The sequence below is a fragment of the Arachis hypogaea genome, chromosome 10 (genome assembly GCF_003086295.3).
Source record: "Arachis hypogaea cultivar Tifrunner chromosome 10, arahy.Tifrunner.gnm2.J5K5, whole genome shotgun sequence".
Classification (NCBI taxonomy): Eukaryota; Viridiplantae; Streptophyta; class Magnoliopsida; order Fabales; family Fabaceae; genus Arachis; species Arachis hypogaea.
This window is the reverse complement of record NC_092045.1, coordinates 1360805-1381304: the sequence shown is the minus strand read 5'-3', so window position 1 is coordinate 1381304 and position 20500 is coordinate 1360805. Positions and strand designations below refer to the sequence as shown.

Sequence of the window (20500 nt, the reverse complement as noted above, 5' to 3'; positions counted from 1 at the left end):
TATCGTTGGTAAATGAATGTTTATATAAAATTGATTTTATAAAATTGATTTTACAAAATTGATTTTCATCAAAAAGTGAATTGGTATTAATGTAGTTTATATTTAGTAATTTTTATTTAAAATAAATTATAATAAATTAAATATTATTTAAATTATATTATTTAAAATTACTTTTAGATAAAAAATTATAGAAAAGAACATAAATTTAAATAACTATTTTATATAATCTTATAATTTTAGTTTAAATATTTAAATAAATTTTAATATATTTTTTTAATACTCTTGATACTTTTTAGTACTCCAGTAGAATTAATAAATTTTAATATTTTTTAATCACTCGTGATGACTTTTAACACATGACAATGGTACTAAACTATTATTAATCTAATTAAGATTGATTCAGGTGAAACTTTAAAGAATATGTGAAGGGCGAACACAAATTTACTAGTGGAGTTTACACATACACTCTTGGCACCTAGGATGTCTATAAATGCTTTTGCCATAACCCTTTGTTCCAAGCTTCTGAGCTTCTTGGATCATCTTCTTTATTCTACCTTTAAAATTATTCCATCCTATGGTCCCATCCTCAGATAAAATTGACGATAATCTCTTCTTGTTTGGCCGTAATGTAGGAGCGTGGCCGCTGCCATAGTAGGTTCTTAGTCCAGACACCAATGATGAAAGTTGGCTACCAGAGTCGGTCATAGCAAACACATCAGCACTTGCACATGCAATGAAATCCAATGCAGCCAGCTGCATTATATAATCAAATATATATTTTTAGGCATTATAATTCAAAATTTAATTGTCAATCACTTCCAAATAAACAATTCAGCTCATAGATTGTGTTTGTGCTAATATATGAATTTACCTGAGAAGAAAAATTTTTAAAAGGTGCTAGTTCAGTAGGTGTGAGCAGATTCTCTTTTGTGATCACATTGGGATAAAGTCTAATGAATGGATTCATTCTTGATGTTCCTCCGTAAATTTGTGAACTAGCCAAATAAATGTATGTACTACGTTTGAAACCAAGACCTGCTAGAACAAGACCTGCTTCTTCTGGGGTCAATGGACATCTTCCCAATTTTCTCAAATCCGCCGCGGAAATAAAGCTACAAACATCGTAACAATACATGTCATAAGAATGCTAAACAAACTTCGAAGGATTTTTATCAAACAGAAATATTTTGTGTATTCATTTTGCCACGTATACAAGACCAAATACATATGTACAAATAACTTAATTCCTTAATAACCAACATAATATGCAAAGAAAAGCATATGGTAGGATCATGCATACGTCGAATTCTTCAAGCGCTGAAGGAGCAGAGGAAAATGGCTTTCTCTGTAAGCTTGAAGTTCTTTTCTCTCATTTTCACCACCTCCAAATTCACAAAGTGAATAGGCTACCATATCTATTTCAAATCTCAAGTGCAAAGCAAGGTATTTGGTTGTGCCTCTAGCATATTCATGGCTCTCCTTCTTCTCAATGAACTTCCCCAGCAACTGAGTGTCTAGCATACTTGGTGGAGTACTATATTTTCTGATCCTTTTGATTAATAGTGACCCAGCTTGCTGAATTTTTTGTGTAAATTTCAAAGCATGAAAATTGCATTTGCATCTTAACCTCTGCAGTTGTTTCAAACATATATAAAGTCATTAATTTATAATAATTTTTAGCATCTTAACGAAAAATAACGTTCTTTTATGACCTGAATATCAAAAGGCAATGGATCAAAACCAAGTCTGTTTCCATATCCTAGGAAGTGAACAAATCCATTTTTTAATAGAATAGGAAGGACAATTTTGATATAGTCAGCAGAAGTAGCCTCTTTTGGAAGATCTGCATCTGTAATCTGAAATGTAAAATATTTAGAATCATAAAAGTTGCAATTAGTCTTCTCTAAGTGCAATGAGATTATTAGCTAAGATAATAGACCTGGCTACCAACAGCATTTGAATCTTTTGATTTCATATGAGGTGGAAGTTCCTTTACTATTCTGATATCATCCTTCAGAATATTCATAAAATAGTCTTCCTGGTATATGTCACCAAACTGGCTGCATTTATTTACCCCCATTTTTTCAATTAAACAAATTTGGTTTGATGAAAATATATATAAAACAAACTTTTCAGCTATTATTCTGGTAAACAAATTTTACCTTGGATCCTTCCATACATTGCTATAGAGAAACTTTGGCATGACTAGAGTCGCATTAAGGAGTGATGCCACAGCAACAGCATTGCAAATCTGTAATCACTACATCATTGTTATAACATTTTAACCATAGGGCTTGATTTTATTATTATCTAAAATGACACAACATTATCAAGGTGCCAATACTTACAGCAACTCGTTGTTGATTAAGGCCACCATTTGCACTTACTGATATGTAGCCATTACTTTTCACAATGTTCCCTGCCACATATTGTAAACTATGTTAAGTCTTTTGTGATGTTAAGAAATTAAATTATATTAAATATTCATCCTAATTACCTGGATTATGTTTAACATTTTTATCTGCACATGGTTTCCATAAAGATGCCTGCTGATATGGTTCAGCCCATAAATTGGACGGCTCTTGCTTGAACTCTTTCTATTAGTAAATTAAAGTCAGTATCATGATACACTAATGAATTATTGATTTTGACAAATTATCTAACAAGAAATACTACTAAGAAAGTTTTATACAAACCTCAGCAAGAGCACTGCCAGCCATGTTTAGAAGCCGATCATACATTTGAATTGGCGATTGCTTCATGTGGATGTTGGAATCTTTAACCTTATTCCATCAAATTAAATGTGTAGCAATTACAAATAAGTATCAATGCAAAATATCACATTATTTATTTTAGTTGCACTAGTTAACCTTAGATTACTCTGCTCTATTTGAAAATTCAAGGAGGGTGTTGAGAAGCATACATGGATGATTTGCTTATACCTGAAGAAACGCACTTGAATTATTTGATGATGTAGTGGGTTGAGGATTTTCAAACTCAAAGAAAGAGATGAAAAAGGAATCAATGAGGAAGAGACAACCCAACAATCCAAGAACAACAACAATGGTCTTGATGTGCTTTTGTAGCCACAGGTGCTTTTTTCCAACATAGATTCCCCTACAAGAATAATAATTATACTTTGAAGAATCACTTCTCAGCCCATAATGATGAAGCAACAAAGTTTTTTTCACCCTCTTCCATGAAGGAAGGATATCACAACTGCTTATTATCTTGTGATCTTTCATTCCTCCTGTGATTATAACACTAGCACCCTCAAATAATTAAGCTCAAAATAGCAAGACATTGATATTAGCAAGTGAACTCTAATAAAACATGCATGCAACTAAAAGTTTGTTTATGGGGTTTGTTATTCTTATAGATCCTAAAACCAAACTATGAATAATCCAATAGAAAATGAACAAATAAAGGTTAGTTCTTCCTTGTATGAATTCAAAGTGAAGGGAAGTAGGTGATGTAGATATATAGTTAAGTAAGAAAAAAGTAGAAAGAGTGAAATCCAAGCGAGTGATGAAGACTCAACCATATATGCATTACCTTACAGCACAAGAATCCCAACAATAAGAACAGCTACTTCCTACCAAACTCAACCAGCGCTGGGGTGTAGGTACACCTTCCTGCAAGCCTTCCAATTCCATCTCTGCAGAAATCCAAGCAATCACAACGTAACGACAATATATTTTTTCCTTCTCGATTTTTCTGTTCTGGACTTTTAGCTTTTGTTCGTTCCAGCATGGCTTTATTTGTTTACGTTAGTTGTGTGATTTGGTTGGTCGTCACAGAACCCCATGTTTCCTATAAAGCCGTTGTACTAATATGGCTAATAACTTGGTATATATATACGTATAAAACCAAGTTAAGTGCATACAAACAAATCAATAGTAGATCATTTTTTATTAGCAATAATATAGGTTCATTTGTAATTAATTTTATAATAAAAATATACGAAGAGTACATAATATTTTATAATAAAAATATATAAAGAGTACATATACTATGTAACTACTTAACAACTATATATTTATATAGGAATATATATTGTTTAATTTATGATCAATTTTGAAAAAGTAAGCATATTTGATCATTAAGTAAATTTGTTCATCACAAATTTTATTAAAAATATCTTTCTCTTAATTTCACTACTAATTTGTATTATATATGTGATTAGTTTTTCTTTGTCGTTTATATTTTTGTAGTTAAATGATAAACACATGGAAATAAAGAGTTGTTAGACTTGGATCTTAAATTTGCAAAATTGTTACCTTCTCTGTTGAGGTCAAACTTGCATCAACTTAAATGGTTTGTATTAAAGTGAATATACACATTAATTTTTTTAAATAATATTTTTTTGTTTATTACGTCGTAATTGCTTAACCTTATCCTTTCCTTGCAGATCAGATTCCGTGTAAACCAATCAAACAGTCTGTATTCTGTGGAACTTGAAAATACTAAATAGGCTAGGTGACCACTCGTTTTTAATTAAAGCACATTAATGGGATTCTCATTGTCATAGATTTATGGATAAAATAAAGCACAATTTAGACTTTGGACTTTGGACAAAATAGGCTAAGTTTTAACTACATATCATAAATATAATTAGTCATTTTAATATATATTTTTATAATTAAAATTTAAAATATATTATTTTTTAAATTATATATTTTATAAATATATAATTAATCGTATTATAATATATAATTATTTATTATTTTTTATTTTAAAAAATTCAAAATTTAAATTTTATGTCACTTTGAAAGGTCATATTTTATATTAATTATTTTAATATAAAAAAATTTGATAATAATTTTTTAGATATTAATGAGTCAAAAGATAATTTTTAATGAATTTTTAAAAATTATTTATTATTTTATTTTAAATTCATAAGTTTATAAATAAAAAAAAATTAATAAGTTTATAAAAATATAGATTTTCTAAAATTTAAATTAAAACATAAAAATTGGATATCTATTTTTATTCGTTTTAATTTTTTTAATATTTTATTTGAATTTAAATGAAGGGTATTTTTTTATTGACATTATGTTTTAAAGTTAATAATTTAAAAGTAATAAATGTCAATAATTTATACCAATACTAAATCGAATTAAACTGATTTGATTTATTATATATGAGCTGTTCAATAGTAAATTAAATTAGATCAATTTGATTTATTATTGAAAAGACTGATTCGAATTAGATAAATTGATTTATATAGATATATGCATAGAATTTTAAGGTAACAATTTTTGTTTTGAGGGATTCATATAATTTTGAGATGCCTGAGTTTAGTGTTGGATTTTACATTTTTACCCCATTTATAGCATTAGCCATGTTAGATTGTTACATACCATATAAGAAGGCATTACAAATTGCTTCAACAATTTTTTGCTCCTCCTAATACTACTACTACTACTAAGAATATGCCATTGAACTATTCTCCTATGTGGCACATCATTTGATAATTGATATCTCTATGTGAAAGCCCTATTGTGCAATATAATCTTAGTCAATAAATTAAAACTCCATAAATTCCTCGTGTTTTGTTTCTGCTCTGTCATTACCAGTCACAAGTTCTCATAAAAGAAGAATAGTGAGCATTAAAAGAGAAAACCAAATTCAATCCAAAAGCTAATAAAGGGATGTAAATTAAGGGTCCCAAGTAATTAAGCAAATGAAACCAAAACAATGGGCAAGAAGTTAGTCAAAATCTCCCTGTTAAGAGTCATTATTAATGATGTGTAAGCAGTAGCAACTACTGTAATAATTTAGTTTTGGGCAAACACCACCGCAATGTGATGTCACTACCTGCTCATTATGATTGCGCTTTGGTATCATTCAATAAAATCTTTTAGGAGAACCCACTCCCGAGACTAATTATTGTAGAGGAATAGTTCAAACTTATACAGTAGTCATTTTTGTGGACTATACTATGTATATAATAGATGTATTTTAGTTCTTAGATTGGTCATTTTCTTGTGTTTTTTAAACAATTTGCTCATGCTAATAATTGTATACATTATTAAGTTTACTAAAAAATATATAAAACACTTATACATAAAAATTAAAAAGTAGAACATTATTCAACAAAAAGTTTATATGCATGTTATAAGAAAGATCCGAATAAAGGGTCAAATTGACCTAATCATATAACCTATTTAAGAATATATTCTGTAGACGTTAAAAATGATAAAGTGAAAAAATATGGTTACTTTTTTTTTTTACCCTTTATTGTTTTTTATTCACATTTCAATCAAGCACACCTAATAATTGTGATTAACTGTGTCTAGGAGGTCTGAAGAAAAAAATGGGAAAATGACAAAGAAAAAAAATAGAAAAATAGGGAGAAAAAAAATAAAAAGAAAGAAAGGGGAAGACAGAAAGGAAAGGGAGGTGGAAAAAAAGGAGAGCTGGAATCACATGGACTTGTCTTTCTCTTGCTGGGTCCTCCATCCTCTTCTCTTTGTTCACACCTTTACCATTCTCTTCCTCTTCTTCTTCCTCTCCACCCACTCTTAGATTCCTCTTTTCTTTCTATTTCTCTCTCTTCCTCCATGGCTGAGGATAAGGTACTTCCCCATTAACCAAAAACTGCTTTTTTTTTTTTTTTTTCATTGCCGTTGTTGATGTGCTGATTGTTTGGTTTCTGAGAAAATCTGGGTGACCCTTGAATGGGAGAGTTACAAAATCTTATCTTTTTGTTTAAGGGATGAGGCTAAGATGATCTAGGATGTGTGATTTTTGTTTCTCTGTTTCTCTTTTTGGGTTTCCTTAGCGTCAGAGGGAAAGTTAGGGTTTGTTCTTTTTGGGGAAATTTGATTTTCGTGCTAAAAAAATTTGGCCTTTGAGTTTAATAGAGAAGACCATTCAGCTTATTTTCGTCTTGATCTATGCTTTTCAGTGAAGTTTCATCTCTATTTTTTTTTAACTTTCTCTTTTTTTCTGGAGAGAAGTTTTCTGAGCTCGTTCTGTGATGCGTTAGGGATTTATTTGATGTTGAAACTCATGTCCGAGTCGGATCATGTTTCTTACATTGATGGTGGGGTTTCAACGTCTTTTTTTAATTTATTTTTCATATGTTATGATTCCAAATCTGGATTACTTTCTGTGTATACCATCCCCTATGATTTCTATTTCTGATTAACTTGTGTCATTCCTTTTTTCACTCTTGTGCTAGTTGTTGCATTGCATCTTGCTTATTTTAGCAGCATGGTATGTTTCTTCCTTGAGTTGCTTCTTACTTTCGATATTTGCAGTAGAAGTTTGTCCTGTGGGCTTGCTGCTACTATATTCCTTGTCATACCCTTCTTTAGCAGCTTATTACCATAACAGAATATCTGCAATACCATACTGATGTTTCTACTTTCTACCGGGTTATTTATTAATGTTAATGAAACTTGCCTTTTAGGTTAAGGTTATTGAGTTGTGCTGTTGAAATGTGGTGGTTCATTTGTGGATTCACTTTGTGTGTTTGATATTCTGTCAAGTGGTTGTTTATATCTTCCTTGTGACACCTAATCATTTTGAAGTATTTGTTAATCGTTCAAGATTCTAACATTCCTTATACCATTGTTGTAAATGTTTCAATTTGAACAGGAGATGTCTACCTCTGTTGTCAACGGGAATGATTCTCTCACTGGACACATCATATCTACAACTATTGGAGGCAAAAATGGCGAGCCCAAACAGGTATTGTCTTTGTGAATCCATTCCCCTGGTAATATGGCATGTATCGGGATTTAATGATTTCTTATTTACTGATGCTTGTAGACTATTAGCTACATGGCCGAGCGTGTTGTAGGAACTGGATCATTTGGAATTGTTTTCCAGGTATGCTAATATCATGCTCATGACTGTTGCTGTTTCCACCTATTTTCTATCATGCTGATGTTTTTTTTTCCTCTTAGGCGAAATGCTTGGAAACTGGAGAGGCAGTGGCCATTAAGAAGGTTTTGCAAGACCGAAGATACAAGAATCGTGAGCTACAGCTAATGCGTGTGATGAATCATCCAAATGTGATCTCCCTGAAGCATTGTTTCTTTTCCACCACAAGTACAGATGAACTTTTTCTTAATTTGGTGATGGAATATGTTCCAGAATCCATGTATCGGGTCTTAAAGCATTATAGTAATGCTAATCAAAGAATGCCCATTATCTATGTAAAACTTTACATGTACCAGGTATGCTTAAGAATTTTGGTGATTTGTTAACACCTTGATTTCATTCTCTTTGCCTAATAAAAGTTTGTGGTGGGCCTGCAGATTTTCAGGGGCTTGGCTTATATACACACGGTTCCTCGAGTTTGCCACAGAGATTTGAAGCCTCAAAATATACTGGTTTGTCTATATCTCTTTGCTGAATGTACAAAAATCATAATTATTTCTCATAATCCTTCCTGGCTTCTGATGCTGTTATCTGTATTATCCAGGTTGATCCTCTTACCCACCAAGTTAAGCTATGTGATTTTGGAAGTGCAAAAGTGCTAGTATGTTGGCCCCTTCATTTTACACAAGACACTTAGTTTGTTCTTTGTTGTGCATGCATAATTTTTTGTAGTATTTATTCAGTATAGAATATATCTTGACATGCTGGTGTCCTGGCTTCTTAATAGTGAAGACCAGCATTGCATTCTGTTTTTACTTTCTAATCATCCAACATATTTTGTAGCAATATTATTACTCATCTTGCAGTATTCAGGATCATGCTTTTTCTGTGTAATAGGCTTTTCTTTGTTGTGTGGAATTTCCTTGTGTTAACCTTGGGTCTTTATTCTGATCAGGTGAAAGGTGAAGCTAACATATCATACATATGCTCACGTTTCTATCGAGCTCCAGAGCTTATATTTGGTGCCACAGAGTATACTACTTCAATTGATATTTGGTCAGCTGGCTGTGTCCTTGCTGAACTGCTTTTGGGTCAGGTTTGTGTCAAGGCTTTGTTTTCATTATTATTCCTTCAAAAATGTACTGTGAGTGAGATGATTTTTCTTTTATTATCTACCATCCATCTGACAGAATTTCAACTTTTGCAGCCACTATTCCCAGGTGAAAATGCAGTGGACCAGCTTGTACATATTATACAGGTGCAACTGGTGTTGGTAATTTTAGATTATTTCTGATATCATGTCAATTTTGCCATCACAAGTTAACTCTAAAATTTTGATTGCAGGTGCTTGGCACACCCACTCGAGAGGAAGTACGTTGTATGAACCCAAATTACAATGACTTCAGGTTTCCACAGATCAAAGCACATCCATGGCACAAGGTCTTATCCTTTCCACCTCTTTTCTGACACTTCAATTTTCTGATGATGAGATAAGTTGAGTAGATTGAAAATATTCCTGGTCATTCTAACACTTCAAAAAATTGTTTTCAGATATTCCACAAAAAGATGCCTCCGGAAGCTATAGATCTTGCCTCCCGGCTTTTGCAGTATTCCCCTAGTCTCCGGTGCACTGCGGTGAGTGTGACTGGCTAGCTTTTTTGTTTTCTATCCTCTAACTCATCTATTAAATTAGTATTTCTATGTGTATATCAGTTTGTATTTTGTTGGAATTGGATCATTAAAAAAATAACCTAGAAATCTGATGAGGATCTTTTCTGTTATGCAGCTAGAAGCATGTGCACATCCTTTCTTTGATGAACTCCGAGAACCTAACGCCCGCCTGCCAAATGGTCGCCCATTCCCACCTCTATTTGACTTCAAACAGGAAGTAAGTTCTCAATAATTTTCTTGGTAGATGTGTAATCTAGCAGTAACTTATTGGTTCAAAATAATTAAATTTCGCAATGTGTTTACAGAAGTCTAGAATCCATAGAAGGGTCCATATATCCAAGTGTGCTTCTTTTTTTGGGTGTTTTCTTTTTTTTTTCTTTAACAACTGTTTGGGTAGTTTGAATTTTCAACACATTGCTCTTTGTCAAAATTCAGCCAAACCAATCAACCATCCAAATTGTTGCTGTTATTGACTGTGATTATTATATAACTCCCTAAAACAAAATTGATGAACAAATGTTGTGACTCCCTTTACAGCTGTCTGGGGCGTCTCCAGAGCTCATCAATAAGTTGATACCGGATCACTTGAAGCGGCAAATAGGGCTACAGTTTTCTCCCATGGAAGGATCTTGATGTAAGCTCCAAGGGCAATGTTGTATACTAGTTCAACGAGTTAACGAAAAAGTGGCGCCATTATTTTTTGTCTAGATTACCAATGTTCTGTGGCATGGGCAGTGTAATTCCATGCCAAACCCGGACTGAGACTTGGGGGTGCTGGATGGCTGCAAGTTGATCCATCAGTATATCATCATATATGTATACCCTTTCGAATCTACTGTTGCTTAATCTGGTGGGTCTTCAGTGTCCCCAGGCAAAAGCAAATAGCCTTATCCCTTTGCATGTTTTTATTGTAAACGTCTTAAATGTCTTAGTAATAGTTTTGGCCTCAAATGGGGTCAGAAATGCTTCTGAGGGGAAAACTAAACCCTTTCCTTCTGGAATATGGAATGTTGGTCCTTTTTCTGATGGTTGGTGGTGGGGTGGATATGTTGGTTTTTTTTGGGTTTAGTTTTTCCCCAGAGTTCAAATGTTAATATGTCGCTGATGTGCAACTTTGCAGACTAGTTCCTTGTTTAAATGTAATGTGCTTTATGTTTCTCTTCAATGTTGTCTTCTACTTATTCTGCCATTTTGTTTCCATAAGCTGAATTACAAGTTTTACATCTCTCGAATAGTTTTTATATAGTTTTACAAGTGAGCCAATATTCACTGAGTCAACTTTTGGAGTTAGCTTCACTCAATCTCAATTCTGAGATACTTTTGGATATGGTATGCAGAAAGTTTAAATGGAACTTATGCATGGAGGCAGACATAGAACACATGAATTTTAAAATCTTACATGATATGGGGACACGCATACATATAAAATATAAAGTATTCTTTAGATAAATTGTAATGATATTTTGATATTTTATTATTTTATTGATATTAAAATATAAATTAAAATTATATATATCTAAATTTATTTAAAGAATATATGTTAGAATAAGATTGAATATGATGACACATGATAGTATTTAGATATATTCAGGCATGTCTAGAAAAGAGTTTTTTATTTTTTATTACGACACGATTGGACTTAGTAGACATGGCAACTCAGTGTGCTTCATAGAATGGAACATAAAGTGTAATTTTAATGCATTGATAAAAATATTTTACACATGTTGAATTATATTTGTTTTTTGAATGATTATTTTTGTTAACATAGGGATGTATCTTGTAAAACTATCTTACACTTACCGTGAACTAAAAATAAATTCAAAAATAAATTAGTGGATGGCTTTAGGAGTTTTTTTCCTAAATTTTTTATATAAAATTATAATTGTTATTAATTATACTATGGTTGATAAACAATTATGTAAAAGTTGGCGATAATAGTATTGGTTTGCTAGCAGTCAACGACGCCGTTTGAAGAGCTGTTTCTTGAGCTGTGAGACTCGCAAACTATTAAATTTCGCGCTTCGAGAGCGCATTACTCTGCCGCGCACTCACTTCACTACTTTCATCTGAACCGTCCATTCGCCATCATCATCACAAACAGAAAAACTAAACGGTCCTAACTAACCCATACAACAGAATCACGTGACTAACTGCAGGGAATCATAGCCAGCAGAGTTAAGCACTGTTGTTAAACACCTAAATCAGACCATGGGACAATCACTGTCATCTCACAAATCTCGAGCTGTTTTCCTGGTCTTACGTTCGTTCTTCATTTTAATCATTTCACTACTTCACTTAGATTTTATTTATTTATTTATTTTTTATATAGTGTACTTTTTCATTTTCTTTTTGTCGTAATAATAAAATTGCTTCGTCCTTTTCAACTTCGTTTCCCTCGAGGCAGCAATGAACGACTTTCCAAAAGGGGTTTGCTTGCTTTTATGCTTGTGTGCGCTTCGGCATTGAAGCTTCGTTTGGTAGAGAAGTTTAAAGGAGTCAGAGGAGAAAGTTCCCAGTTAAAAAGTTCCAAACTTTTTCAGCTCCCAGAATTTGATTCGGTTTTTCTGTTTCATGGAAGGTGTCAAGTTGGTTGCTTGGTTCTTCTCCTTGTTTATTTTGTGTTCGATGCTAATGGTTGTTGAGGGTACTGATAGCCTTCTCTCTCCAAAGGGTGTCAACTGTGAAGGTTTTGTCTCACTATTGCTTATTATTCTAGCTTTGCTTTCTTCAAGTGTTGCTTACTTAGTTCACTACTTTGGTGTTTTTTAGTTGCTGCTTTGATGTCCATGAAGAATAAAATGAACGATGACTTGCACGTCTTGAATGGCTGGGATATTAATTCGGTTGACCCTTGCACTTGGAACATGGTTGGTTGCTCTGCCGAGGGTTATGTCATTTCCCTGTAAGTGTTCCTCAACGTTGCTTCCTTTTGGTTTTATGGGAAAAAAAATGTGAAAGATCTTACTTGTTAGCATTTTCATGTGTTTTCTCTGTCTTTCACTCTTTCTAATACCATACACTGTATTCTAATGATACTGATCTTTGTTGCTGGTGGTAACTTTCTGCTTTTGGCAGGGAAATGGCCAGTGCTGGTTTATCTGGAACTCTTTCGTCAGGAATTGGAAATTTGAGCCATCTCCGAACATTGTGAGTGTCTCTTATTCTCTACATAAATGGCCTATACTTTTCAAACTTAATGGTGAATTGTGGTGTATTGTTGACTCAGCACTATCTGAAAGATGCCTTGTTTATCATGCTTTTTGTTCATAAATAAATAGTCATAATAATCTTCCACTAATTTTTAATAGATGCCAAACAACGGTGGGAGAAAAATAAGTAGTCATAAAATACAATGAACTCATTTTTATCATATGATTAAGTGAGTTTTTTCATTGCTGAACTTAGGTTACTGCAGAACAATCAGTTATCTGGTCCTATCCCGGCTGAGATAGGCAAGTTGTCAGAGCTTCAAACTCTAGACCTTTCCGGTAACCAGTTTGTTGGAGAAATTCCTAGTTCTTTGGGCTTATTGTCTCAACTAAGTTACTTGTGAGTGTGTCTTAACAAATAGATAGATGATGATGTTATTTTAACCCTGTACATTTTGTTCCCCTTAAATTTTAATTTTATTCATTAGTGTTTCTCTAACTCCATGGTTCCTAATTCAATCATGCCAAGCTTTTCAGGCGGCTCAGCAAAAATAATCTATCTGGACAGATCCCTCCACTTGTTGCTAACTTGACAGGCCTTTCATTCTTGTATGTCCTCTACTCCTCTATGAAACTTTTAATACCTTTACCTCCTCAATCAGTCAAGTACAGTTCCATAACCTTATCTTGTTTGTAGGGACTTGTCATTCAATAATCTCAGTGGTCCCACTCCAAAAATTTTGGCAAAAGGTTACAGGTGAATTCTTTAATTGTATTAGATTTTTTGCCTAGTTATGCAACAGCTAAATTCTGATTATCCTATTAAAAAGAATAAACACTTGTAGCACTTTTTTTTTTAATTTCCTTTAATCATGCATTAACTGACACTATACTTCTTTTATCATAATAGTATTTCAGGAAATAACTTCCTTTGTACATCTCCTTCAGAACATTGTATGGACATTTCAAAACCACTAAACGGTAATACATTTTACTTTTTATTTATTAAAACCCAATAATCAGTGGACTATGTTACAGATAATGATTCAATTACAGATACAGGATCATCTCAGAAAGTCAAGAGTCATCACCAAAGGGTGATTTCTGTTGTTGTTGGCATCAGTTGCACATTTATAATTTCAGTGATGCTTGTATGTTGGTTGCATTGGTACAGATCGCGCATACTCTATACATCTTATGGTACCTCCTTAAACGAACTTCATTACCTTTTTTATTGCTTCTAGATATGCACATATTCTGACAATATGTAATAATTGACATCTGAAGTGGAGCAAGATTGTGAATTTGATATTGGCCATTTGAAGCGGTTCACCTTCCGTGAACTACAAATTGCTACTGGAAATTTCACTCAAAAGAACATCCTTGGACAAGGAGGCTTTGGCATTGTCTACAAAGGATGCCTTACAAACAAAATGCTGGTGGCAGTGAAGAGGCTGAAAGATCCCAATTACACTGGAGAAATGCAATTTCAAACTGAAGTTGAGATGATCGGCTTGGCCGTGCATCGTAACCTCTTGCGTCTCTGTGGATTTTGTATGACTCCAGATGAAAGGTTACTTGTTTATCCCTACATGCCTAATGGCAGTGTTGCTGATCGCTTGAGAGGTTTGTTTCATATTAATTCTTACCATTTGTTATTCATCCTATCTTATAGTTAAAACAATGTGTCTCAAAATTAATGTCAATTACTGATTCCATTACATGGGGAAACAAGAAACAGTGATTCTCCTTGTATAGTTGGTAGTTAGAGGCCTAAATCTTATGTATTGGTGCTACCTCCTAAATCAGTGAAAATCCTTCATTAATTTGTTTGTTCTTTTATTAACTTGTGATATTTTAGTGTTTGATGGATTTTATCTTTTCCCTTGTTCCGAAGCAGACACATGCCGAGAAAAGCCATCTCTGGACTGGAACAGGCGAATGCGAGTTGCTGTTGGCGCTGCACGCGGGCTTCTGTATTTACACGAGCAGTGCAATCCTAAAATAATCCACAGAGATGTTAAGGCTGCAAACATTTTGCTAGATGAAAGTTTTGAAGCTGTGGTGGGGGATTTTGGCCTTGCTAAGCTGTTGGATCAAAGGGATTCGCATGTCACTACCGCCGTGCGTGGTACAGTAGGCCACATTGCCCCGGAGTATCTCTCCACTGGACAGTCTTCTGAGAAAACTGATGTTTTTGGATTTGGCATATTACTTCTGGAGCTCATAACAGGACAAAAGGCACTAGATGCTGGGAATGGTCAAGTACAAAAGGGAATGATTCTTGATTGGGTAAGTAACAAGTAAATTTTTTCAAATGTTTTGTTGCTTCACAACCAAGTAATCTTAAAATCAATGCAACATGTCATTATTGCTCAATTTCTAGTTTCATGTAATCCATTTTTTTTCATCATTGAGTATTCATTGACCTTAAACTTTGAGTAATGTGTACTGGCCTGAATTCCTGAAGGTTAAGACATTATTTGAGGAGAAGCGGCTAGAAGTGTTAGTTGATAGGGATCTAAGGGGATGCTTTGATCCAGTTGAGTTAGAAATGGCAGTGGAGTTGTCTTTACAGTGCACTCAGTCACTTCCGAGTCTGCGGCCAAAGATGTCGGAAGTCTTGAAGATTCTAGAAGGCCTGGTTGGGCAGCCGGCGCCGCCGGAGGAGTCACAAGGAGGGTCTAACTTATATGAAGAAAGAGCATGCAGTTTCTCCCAAAATTATAGTGATGTTCATGAAGAACCTTCCTTTGTTATTGAAGCCATTGAGCTTTCTGGTCCTCGGTGACAATAAAGTGTAGCTTATTATTCCATTTTGTAAATGAATTTTGCATTTTATGAATATAGAAAACGTACATAGAAATATATTTATTTCCCATGCTCTCTATTCTTAACTAGAGTTGGGTCCATATGATCACAAGTTATTGCATTTAGTACGAATTTTCATGAGTTATTGGAGTGAATCTCTGATATGTTGAGGTATATTGTACAATTATATGTCATATATCAAATTAAATAGTATGATATGGAGACTCGAGCAATGCACAAAGAGGTAAATTATTTATATTATATAATGTACTTTAATAAATATTATATTATTTAGAGATTAATTAGATAATATGCAAATTAATGTTAAATTTAAAATATTTTATATTAAAAATATTTTGCAAAACATTTATTTGACAATTTGTAATAATTATTTAATTAAAATATAATATAAATTGAAATTTAGTTTATTGTTTTAAGAATTTTAATTCATTTAGTTTTAAAGAAGACACAGGATTTTTATATTACAGTTATATAAAGTTATATCTTTTTTTTGTTGTTTTTATTTTTATATTTGTTTTAGTTGTCATATTTTATCTTTTCTTGTAGTGTTTTTTGATTTGTTAATAATTAAAAGAAATAAATGAATGAAAATGAAAAATATCAAAAATATAATATAAAATTATGAATTAAAAAATATAATCATGATAATAAGATGTGTAAAATATAAACTTACTTGAAAAAATTTTGATATTTGGTTTGAGAAATTAAAAAATAAAAAGTTGTAAGAATTTTATACAGTATGTATAAATAGAGTCTTAATATGTATAAGTTTTAGAATTTAAATATTTGTAACGAAAATTTTTTATAATTATTATGACACTTTTAATATATATTTATTGTATTTAATTAATATTTTATATTTTAATTGAATAATAATTGATAAGAATTTTTTTATTTTTAAAATTTTTTTTACTGAAAGATAATTGGTTAACTTTTATTTTTTGTTAAATTATTAAAATTGCTTATGTGATATTATTAAAGAAAAAAAAAGATGACTTATATTCATGATAGAAAAAGTTAGTATAGTTTTTATGTGTTATAAATAGATAAATAAATAGATGATGTTGAAATTAAAAGTTGAAACCCTCTAACAAAGAAATAATGCTCTAAGTCGTTCAAATCTTGCTTGACAGAAATATATAATTTCTCTGCCAAGAGTGGTGTGGTCAAATTTTGTACCAGCTTTTTCTCTTCCCTTCATGTCCAAACCAATGAACTTTTCAACCTAATGTACCTACCACATTGGATTTTCAAAAATCAATCAGCTAGTCATTATATATTTATATATGTATAACTAATTTAGTTATTAATTTTGTATGTATACATAACATGATTATTATATTGGAAGATTTTTAAGTGTAGTGTTATGTATTAGTGATTTTTAATCATTGATCTTAATTATATATATTATATATATTTTTTATACTTAAGATTAACGGTTAAAAATTATTGAAACTGGTACGACGGTATACTTAAAAATTTTTCTATTGTATTTTACTTTTGCATTTTTCATGATAAAAGCATCTTTACCTTCGGACGGAATACATAAATTATATTTCTATAATAATATTTGACCCTACAATCTTATGTATAATTAACAAGATCAAATCAATGTTAGACTAATCCGAGTAGCTTCTAATGATAAATTATTAGCAAACTAAATCATAGGTCATTAACGACATGTTATTTATTTAGCAAAGCTCATAGCATATCTAATTTTAGATGTGTGGTATATATTAGGTGACATCTACATTGAACAAACATTTAGATTAACATCCAGTCATCCACACATTAGTGTTTTAATAAGACAAGGTTGCATGGCATAAACACAAGGCTAAATGCTTTCCTTTACCATAAATTAGTATCTGTATTGCTGTGTTTGTTTTTAAAAATAGGTAGGACAAAGATACTGACAATAGAATAGAATAGGAGAAGACACTGATAAATAGAGATACAAAATTTTATATTTTTGTATTTTGTTTTATGATAAATTAAAATAAATTATGAAAATTTAATTTATTCTTATTTTTTTGGAAAAAAGACATATAAGTCCCTGACCTTTTAAATTTTTGATAAATACTTCTCTGACAAAATTTAAATACAAAAAAGTCCCTGACTTTAACTAACGGATGACAATTTAGTTCTTCCGTCTATTTGCCTCTCATACACCAAACGGAACTGGCTGACGTGGCTGAAATGGCGTCCAGGTGTCCGTTACGGTGCCACACTGGAAGGAAAATAAAGTTCGAAGGACAAATAAGTCCTTGACGTCATTTTACAAATAAAGTTCGAAGGACAAATAGGTTCTTGAGAATTTTTTTTTCAAAATTAATAAACTCCTTTCCTGAATTCTCTCATTTATCTTTCTCCATTTTTATATTTCTTTCTACTATTTTTACTCTATATATAATTATATTTTATATTAGTAATTTGACAAATCAAAATATGTCATTTGATATTTTTTACAATTAAAATATTTTAAATATAAAAATATACACATTAAATTATTTTAAATTTTAGATAACGAATGTTAAAATTAATTATTAATAAAAAATTAGACTTTTTCATATAAAAATAATAACTAAAAATCTTATTATTTAATTTTTTTATCTGCGGATATCTTGGTCTTCTTAGTCATAAATTTTTGTCAACTTACGACTTTTTTGTAAAAGTAGTTTGATTTTATAAATCTTGTGTGTCATGCATAATTTATACTGTTAGAACAAAGTGAACTATAATTTAAAAAAATTATTCTCGTAATGTTATTATGGATAAAAATACTAGTTCTAATATAATACACAAATACATTAGTGCTAACTTAATACATGAATGATGCACAAATGAACTAATGCTAACTTGACGCATAAATGAACTGATGCTAACTAATGCCACTGATATGATGAAAAATGAACTAATGCAATTTAACAAATTCTAATATAATACACAAATACACTAAAACTGAACTAATGCAATTTAAGAAAAAAAAGTAGAAACAGAACAAACCCAATTTCTGCAATTTTAATACAAATAATTTAAATTACAGAATACAACAAGTTAACTAGATTTCAAAATACAAACATAATTTTATAAACTAAATTCTCATAATAGAAACATAATAGAAGCATAATGAAAAAAAAATTCTCAAGGACCTATTTGTCCTTCGAACTTTATTTGCAAAACGACGTCAAGGACTTATTTGTCCTTCGAACTTTATTCCCCTTCCAGCGTGGCACCGTAACGGACACCTGGACACCGTTTCAGCCACGTCAGCCAGTTCCGTTTGGTGTATGAGAGGCAAATAGACGGAAGGACTAAATTGTCCTCCGTTTGTTAAAGTCAGGAACTTTTTTGTATTTAAATTTTGTGAGGGATGTATTTGTCAAAAGTTTAAAAAGTCAGGGACCTATCTGTCTTTTTTCCTATTTTTTTCATTCAAAAAATTTAAGATGAAAAATATAACAATAAAAAATATAATTATGAAAAATTAACAAGAATAATGAAAGAAAAAATAAAAGTAAGTTGTGTCCTTTGTTAGTGTCTTCGTATCTTTCCTGTTAGGATGGACACAAAATACACTAATTTAGTGTCTTTGAACACATTATTTCTATCCATATCTTTTTTACTAAACACAATTTTATATCTTAATATCCCTATCTCAATGTGCTATCTCTATAAACAAACACGGCCTATAGTTCGAAAACAAAAAGAATTGGGATCCATACAGAAAGAAAGAAATCAGTCAATCAATCAAACTCCAGTTGTATTTAGGAAAAATAAATGTATACCGGAAAAAAAGGGGGTTTGTGGGTACAGGCATAATAGTAGTCAAATAGCACATGTAGTTGCCACACTTGCCAAAATTAAAATCCAAATCCAAATCCAGTTGGTTTAAGAAGTGGTTAGTATGTAGCTGGAAAACGTGTAAGACCCACAAACACTCATTTTCTTGTAGACGTCATTCTTCTACGTAGGCCCCATTTCCTCATAATTAATCATAATTTTGGTTCATACATTCAATTTTCTAAGCATCTCATTCGTCAATCCACATTCACCGGATCTTTATATATATATATATATATATATATATATATATATATATATATATATATATATATATATATATATATATATATATATATTTTGAAAATATTTAATAAATAAAAATAATTAATTAAAAATAATCAAAATTTATCTTATTTAAATTAAATAAGATAAGTTCTCACTATTATTTTTTGTCTTTTTAGTATTATTCATATTTTTAAGATAGTACAACTGAATTCAGATTAAGGTGTTTATTTGGACGCCATTAAATTGATAAAAAAAATCTTTTTTTAATAAAAAATATCCTTTTTTATTTTTTAGTGTGTTTGACAAATTTCTAATAATAAAAGTAAAAGTACTAAAAAATAAAAAAAATATATTTTTTGAGAAGGTACAATTTACATCTTTTTTTCTTTAAAAAAAAAAGATATTTTTACATAATAAATAAATAAAAAAGTATTTTATCTTATTTTATCTAAATATAATTGATAAATAAAAAGATATTTTTACATGAAATATCCAAATATAAAATCACTTTTATTTTTATAAAAAATCTTTTAAAAAAATATTATTTATAAAAATATCTTTTTCCAAAATAGTGCCTAAACCAATCCTAAACCCAACTCAAAGATTCTAATTGTATGTGAATTTTCTTTCATTCAAATTTTTCTAGGACAATGCTAATGCATATTAAAAGGGTAATAAATAATTGGTTTAATTATTCTATTAGTTTTTATAGTTTAGCAAAATTTTTAATTAGGTCTTTATATTTTTTTTAATTAAGTTTTTTCACCAAATTTTATTTTTAATTGGGTTTCTATATTTTTTTTCTTTTATTTGGGTCCTTGCACTAATTTTTTTAATTAGGTTCCGATATAATTAAACCAATGACTGTTAAGAAGGATTTAATTAAAAAAAAATTAGTACAGGAACTCAATTTAAAAAAAATATAGAGACCTAATTAAAAATTT

General features: G+C 30.9%; 3 protein-coding genes across 7 annotated transcripts; 2 read left to right on the top strand and 1 right to left on the bottom strand.

The window, feature by feature from the left end:
* Window positions 1–347: 347 nt before the first annotated feature.
* On the bottom strand, window positions 348–3720 carry LOC112714456 (O-fucosyltransferase 8). Of its 2 annotated transcripts, XM_072205648.1 has the most exons (11): window positions 3556–3720; window positions 2943–3117; window positions 2697–2783; window positions 2498–2597; window positions 2349–2419; window positions 2163–2251; window positions 1940–2060; window positions 1713–1856; window positions 1301–1629; window positions 872–1112; window positions 348–753 (listed from the first exon to the last, which is right to left on the bottom strand). In XM_072205648.1, the coding sequence occupies exons 1-11, from the start codon at window positions 3654–3656 to the stop codon at window positions 445–447; spliced, it is 1767 nt and encodes a 588-aa protein (XP_072061749.1). In that variant the 5' UTR covers window positions 3657–3720; the 3' UTR covers window positions 348–444. The 2 variants fall into 2 exon arrangements, with proteins under 2 accessions (XP_072061749.1, XP_025621847.1); XM_025766062.3 differs by lacking the exon at window positions 3556–3720 and having other exon boundaries at window positions 2943–3452.
* Window positions 3721–5978: 2258 nt separating this feature from the next.
* On the top strand, window positions 5979–10672 carry LOC112714454 (shaggy-related protein kinase eta). 2 transcript variants are annotated; one of them, XM_025766061.2, is made up of 12 exons: window positions 5979–6581; window positions 7609–7701; window positions 7783–7842; window positions 7920–8192; window positions 8274–8348; window positions 8441–8497; window positions 8792–8932; window positions 9044–9094; window positions 9181–9276; window positions 9388–9471; window positions 9623–9724; window positions 10045–10672. In XM_025766061.2, exons 1-12 carry the CDS (start codon window positions 6567–6569, stop codon window positions 10138–10140), a joined length of 1143 nt encoding a protein of 380 aa, XP_025621846.1. In that variant the 5' UTR covers window positions 5979–6566; the 3' UTR covers window positions 10141–10672. The 2 variants fall into 2 exon arrangements, with proteins under 2 accessions (XP_025621846.1, XP_025621845.1); XM_025766060.2 differs by having other exon boundaries at window positions 6062–7051.
* A 1012-nt stretch (window positions 10673–11684) lies between these two features.
* Window positions 11685–15723, top strand: LOC112714453 (probable LRR receptor-like serine/threonine-protein kinase At5g45780). 3 transcript variants are annotated; one of them, XM_072205647.1, is made up of 12 exons: window positions 11727–11760; window positions 11912–12193; window positions 12277–12409; window positions 12583–12654; window positions 12913–13056; window positions 13194–13265; window positions 13354–13413; window positions 13567–13637; window positions 13713–13856; window positions 13944–14282; window positions 14557–14948; window positions 15127–15723. In XM_072205647.1, the coding sequence occupies exons 2-12, from the start codon at window positions 12079–12081 to the stop codon at window positions 15445–15447; spliced, it is 1863 nt and encodes a 620-aa protein (XP_072061748.1). In that variant the 5' UTR covers window positions 11727–11760; window positions 11912–12078; the 3' UTR covers window positions 15448–15723. The 3 variants fall into 3 exon arrangements, with proteins under 3 accessions (XP_025621843.1, XP_025621844.1, XP_072061748.1); XM_025766058.3 differs by having other exon boundaries at window positions 11685–12193; XM_025766059.3 differs by having other exon boundaries at window positions 11702–12193; window positions 13719–13856.
* Window positions 15724–20500: the final 4777 nt, after the last annotated feature.

Bases quoted from the DNA above. Each gene is read 5' to 3' on its own strand.
- LOC112714456 (XM_025766062.3), bottom strand. From the start codon at position 3,245: ATGAAAGATCACAAGATAATAAGCAGTTGTGATATCCTTCCTTCATGG. The intron at 2,784-2,942 runs GTATAAGCAAAT...TGATGGAATAAG, and splicing joins ATTCAAGTGCGTTTCTTCAG to GTTAAAGATTCCAACATCCA. The intron at 2,598-2,696 runs GTTTGTATAAAA...ATTTACTAATAG, and splicing joins CTGGCAGTGCTCTTGCTGAG to AAAGAGTTCAAGCAAGAGCC.
- LOC112714454 (XM_025766060.2), top strand. The intron at 7,702-7,782 runs GTATTGTCTTTG...TGATGCTTGTAG, and splicing joins AAAATGGCGAGCCCAAACAG to ACTATTAGCTACATGGCCGA. The intron at 8,498-8,791 runs GTATGTTGGCCC...TATTCTGATCAG, and splicing joins TTGGAAGTGCAAAAGTGCTA to GTGAAAGGTGAAGCTAACAT.
- LOC112714453 (XM_025766058.3), top strand. From the start codon at position 12,079: ATGGAAGGTGTCAAGTTGGTTGCTTGGTTCTTCTCCTTGTTTATTTTG. The intron at 12,194-12,276 runs GTTTTGTCTCAC...GGTGTTTTTTAG, and splicing joins AAAGGGTGTCAACTGTGAAG to TTGCTGCTTTGATGTCCATG. The intron at 13,266-13,353 runs GTATGTCCTCTA...TCTTGTTTGTAG, and splicing joins TTGACAGGCCTTTCATTCTT to GGACTTGTCATTCAATAATC.